The 5,018-nt window shown below is 35.0% G+C and overlaps 1 protein-coding gene across 1 annotated transcript in view; it reads left to right on the top strand.

Annotated features, from left to right (window-relative positions):
• NUDT6 (nudix hydrolase 6) overlaps positions 1-4,921 on the top strand; it is a 29,248-nt gene extending 24,327 nt beyond the window's left edge. The window contains exons 4-5 of the mRNA XM_032224556.1: positions 2,087-2,141; positions 4,484-4,921. Of these exons, the coding sequence (XP_032080447.1) occupies positions 2,087-2,141; positions 4,484-4,881 (453 nt within the window). The 3' untranslated portion in view covers positions 4,882-4,921. The remainder of the gene's footprint in view (positions 1-2,086; positions 2,142-4,483) is intronic.
• Positions 4,922-5,018: the final 97 nt, after the last annotated feature.

Raw genomic sequence — 5,018 nt, forward strand, 5'->3', positions numbered from 1 at the left:
TAGTGACACAGAACTTGGTGTGTTTTAATGAAGTTGTTGTTGTTTTGGCCTTAGTCTCCCCCATTAATGGAACCCCATTCAATTTTTGCAGAACCCTAAGTTTGCCCAGAACAGCTTATAAAACCCTGCTAGAAAGTATCTGATAATTTCACTAGATTCTAGAAAGGGAATATTCCTGCATAGGTTGTCCTCAAGTTACAAGTTAATAGAACCTGCCTCTTACAGTCAAAGTTATGATAGTTGTAAAGTAGATCAGCCATTTTTGGTGACCTTTTTTCTAGTGATCACTGGAAAAACCAAACCCAATGGTTCGCTAGGTGCCATTTTGTCAAAACCAATGTAAAACATGGGACACTGCAAATGACCATAAATTCCAAGCACCCAAAGTGCAATCTTTTTTTTTTTTTTGGGGGGGGGGGGGGCGACTGTAAGAATTTTGAATCAGGTTGTAAGTGATTCCCCTGGATAGGTCCATTGTAATTTCAAATGGTTGCTTAGTGACCAGTTGTGAATCAAGAATTACTCCTATTCATCATTATTTTCTACTTCTTGATGTTTCAGGTCTCTCTTTTTACTCCACATTTTAACCAGTTAGGACGAATCTTTCCCCATTCAATTGGGTGTATATAGAAAGAGGTTTGATGGCTAAATACTTTCTGATTTGTCAGCTGATGTCAGAGATGGAGCATATCACTTGACTGGATAAAACAATAGTCAACTCCCCTAAGGGGCTGGCCTTAAGTGCCTGTATTTTCTATAAAATTGGGAAACTGTTACTTCAAAACTAAACAGAATACTCTATCCGGAAGCATCAAAATAAAGGAATAAGAACATTCTGTCAAGATATCATATTTGAAATGAATCTTCTATATGTTCTAAAAGGCAGGAGGATCATGATTAAGCAGGTAGAATGCATATTGCTAATTAGAGATTTTATTCAGAATGTTTTGTAATAATTGTTTTTTGGTTTTGTCTACTCACTCCAATTTTTAAAAAAATAAACATTAAGACTGCATAATTAGAGCACATATCTTCTCTTTTGGGATTTAAAAAAAAACCAATAGGTATATATTTCTGTATTTTAGGCAGAGTGATCTTTTCTTGTTGTTGTTGTTGTTTTTAAAGTTGGGCTGAAGAGAAAAGTTTGAAAAAGGGGGCCAAGTGTACCTTAGCTAAACAAACTGGGATTCATCCTGATTGGTTTTAGGTTACTTTTTAAAGAAAGGCTCAATAACAGATACAGCTGCCTCCCACCCTTAGACCCATGACATGTTATAAAACGTTGTTTATTTGGAAAATGGCTTATATCTTTCACGAACAATTACAGCAGACAGATATCTCCATTTAATAAAAATCTGAATTATAGAATAAGAAATCATGATACACAAGAATCTGGTTTATTTTTCAATGCATAACAAAAAAGTAATACACTGCACTTATTAATTATAACAGACACAAAACAAAACTTTATATCCACTGCTGAATAGAACAGTATTAGATCAATACATATTTATTTAGAAAAGGAATGGATTTTGCTTTCAAAAAGGAAACACTGAAATAGAATATATGTGTTTAAAGTTAGATTACTTAGGCTCCCATCTAATACATATCTAATTATATTTGCAAATTCAAAGCGCTGTTCTAAACACTGGCCACAAAGTACTAAATAACTTCCTTAATATTATATTATTATTTGGATAGTTAATGAGCAGCAAAATTGACAATCACTAGATGAATCAGTAGATGTTTTCTTTCAATATATTATATAGACATTTATCTCTATCACATCTGAAAAAATAAGTTTGTAAATAGAGACTAGTCAACTCTAGTTCTTCCTCGCAGAAAGGACAAAAAGAAAAGAAAATAGCTAATGCTGTAGCCCCCAACCTTTTGGACATCAGTGTCTGATCCCCTGGTGAAAGGTTTTTCCGTGGACCAGAAGTGGTGTGGCTTTATGTGCTGCCTGGTGCATCCTGCGGATGGGGCTTTGCTTGTTTGCATGGGCCAGTTTCTGGCATGCCGTGGCCTGGTAGTGGTCCACAGATCAGGACCCCTGAACTAATGAGTTCTTTTTATTTCTTTTAAGACAAGAAATGCATGGAAATTTCCAGGAGGCTTGTCTGAACCAGGTGAAGACATTGGTAAGTATTTAGCTATAGAAATTATTACATCAGTTATAAATTGGTGCCAAAACTTGCAGATTTGAGAACTTAGTTGTGATTTGTGATACCTCAATAGCTCTCTTCAAAAAGGATGTATAAGCACTTCAAAGTAGTCAAAATTTAGTTGAAATTTTCTTATGGAGATTCAGGACTTTTAGTTGTAACCAAGTTAATGAGGTAATATATACTGAATCAAAATAGCTGGTATTGTTATTATTTAATACAAACATTTTCTTAATTTATATAAGCTATCTCATATTTAATGTCACTGTTACCAGTTAAATTATAGAGATATCTGTTATTACTTGAATGGTAAAAAGATGTTTTGGTTAAAGATGGTCTAACGCAATGCAGAATGGCTTATTATTCAGCCTTTTTAGAAGTGGTTTAATAATAGCACCCATAACCACTGTCTTATTGAAATGGTTGCTAATTTTGCTACCTCAAAAATGGGAGTAATGGCACACATGAATAGAGAAAATCGTGCTTTGTCAATAAGATAATTATGTCTGCATGTATCACCTTTATTCCACATACAAAGGCAGATTGGGGAAACTAATCTGAGGTTTTAAATTAAATAGCTGCTGAAAGGTATCCTCAAAGTACTTAGGACACTGCTTTTCATTAGGAACTTTAAAGCTTTGAATATAAATGTTTGAGATCATAAATTCCCAGCTAATTTGGAGGGGAAGATGGCCATACTGGTAGTATTACAAATCACAATTGAGCCCAACATTTCTATTGCTAATGAGACATTTGTTAAGTGAGTTTTGCCCCATTTAAGAACTTTCTTGCCTTATTTCTTCACTGCAGTTATTTAGTAACACGGTTGTTAAGTGAATCTGGCTTCCCCATTGACTGCCTGGCAGAAGATCGCAAAAGGCGATCACATGAACCCAGGACACGGCAACCTTCATCTGAAGCATCTGAAATGCTTCATCACATGACCATGGGACGGTCATAAGTGTGAAAATTGATCATAAATCCTTTTTTTTCAGTTGCCGTTGTAACCTTGAAAGGTCAATAAATGAATTATTGTAAGTCAAAGATTACCCCTATTCAGGAAACTGAATCATAATTAATTTTCTGTTCTTTTGTTTTGTAAATTTTTATGTCACCACTTTGGTAAATGTTTCAGAGCTACTGCAAATTTGCAGCAAACATATACACAAACCCAAATTTATTAGTTTAATGGCAGTGTTTAGTTGCTCCCAAGTTATATATTTCTGGATATACATTTTTTGCTATGGCTCTTAATATTTGGATAGATGCTGTGTTGTAGCTAGTACTGCTTATTCCCCTCAAGAATGTATCCTAAATTGAAATGTAGTGGTTTCAAACTGAAAATCACAAAATTGAGATTTTTTGCTCTCCTGTTCCATGTAGCCTCCAAAATTTGCTCTAGAGGGTGTCTCAGTCCTTTAGAACAAATCTTGGGAGGGCAAGGAACAGACAATTAACCTGGTCAATTAAAGGTATCTTTAAGAGCAGAGTAATCACATTGCTCTGAAACTAAAAATTTTAAATCAGTAAGTTATGCTTGTTACATACATTAATAAGTAATTAAACAATATAATGTTGCATTTCTTTTAAAATGCATTAACTTTGACCAACTGTTTTCTACTAGAACCTCTCAAATTTCAGATATATATCTTTCTTAAAGTGACGTCAATAATTATTTTAGAATATAACTAATTGCAGAGAGTAAGGAAGATGACCGTGGCAGAGATAAGAAAGAACTGTTGCTTAGAGAAAAGAGGCTGAAGCATTTAAGACCAGAAAATTGAGATAACATTTGGAAGTGGCTCAGACAAACACTTCCCTAATTGATTGAATTAGCATGAAGGGGTTATATCATAATTGGACTTGTAAGATTGATAGCAACTTCATTAGGTGGACCAGACCAGGAAATTCTACAAGAAGTCTAAAACTACTTTTATTGAGGGTGGCTATAATAGTAGGAGACAATGGCTTCTGCGTATTTCTGCCAAGATTATCTTCCCTACTTTCTACAGCAGTTGTCCCCAATCTTTCGAGCACCAGGGATTGGTTCCATAGTTTTTCCACAGACTGGAAAAGGTGTGGTTTTGTATGCTGCCTGCAAACCATGGATGGGGCTTTGCTTGTTTGCTCGGCCTGGTTGCTGGCATGCCATGGACTGGTGCCAATCCATAGACCAGGGGTTGGGACCCTTGTTCTAGAGCAATTGAAGTCTCTATAACGATTGTTTGCATGAGGGACTTATCTAATACTTTACAAGCTCCTAAAATTATAATTTCTGGTTAAAATTCATATGTAAGTTCATTCATTCTTCCTCTTAGGGAACACAGCAGTTCGAGAAGTTTTTGAAGAGACAGGTATAACATCTGAATTCAAGTCTATTCTAAGCATACGACAGCAGCATGGGCAACCTGGAGCCTTTGGGAAATCAGATATGTACATAATCTGCCGTTTGGATCCTTCTTCTTTCCATATTAATTTCTGCCAGCAGGAGTGCTTAAGATGTGAATGGATGGACCTAACAGAGCTTTCCAAGACAAAAGAAACTACTCCAATCACTAGCAATATAGCTAGATTACTTCTCTATGGATATCGGGAAGGGTTTGATCAAATTGATATATCTATGAGAGAATTTCCAGCTGTGTATACAGGTCTTTTCTATAAGTTATACCACAGAAAGCTGCCAGAAAATTATAGAAATGTAACAGATATGGAGTAAAATTAATATTATTTTTCATTTAAGATTATTTGAAACCAAAGTCTGTGTTTGTGTGTTTTGTTCCAAATTAAAATCAGTATTTATGTTTATGCCCTTTAAAAAGATATTACCCTTAAATAATAAAGACTCTATAGACC

This window comes from Thamnophis elegans, chromosome 9 (assembly GCF_009769535.1).
Source record: "Thamnophis elegans isolate rThaEle1 chromosome 9, rThaEle1.pri, whole genome shotgun sequence".
Taxonomy (NCBI): Eukaryota; Metazoa; Chordata; class Lepidosauria; order Squamata; family Colubridae; genus Thamnophis; species Thamnophis elegans.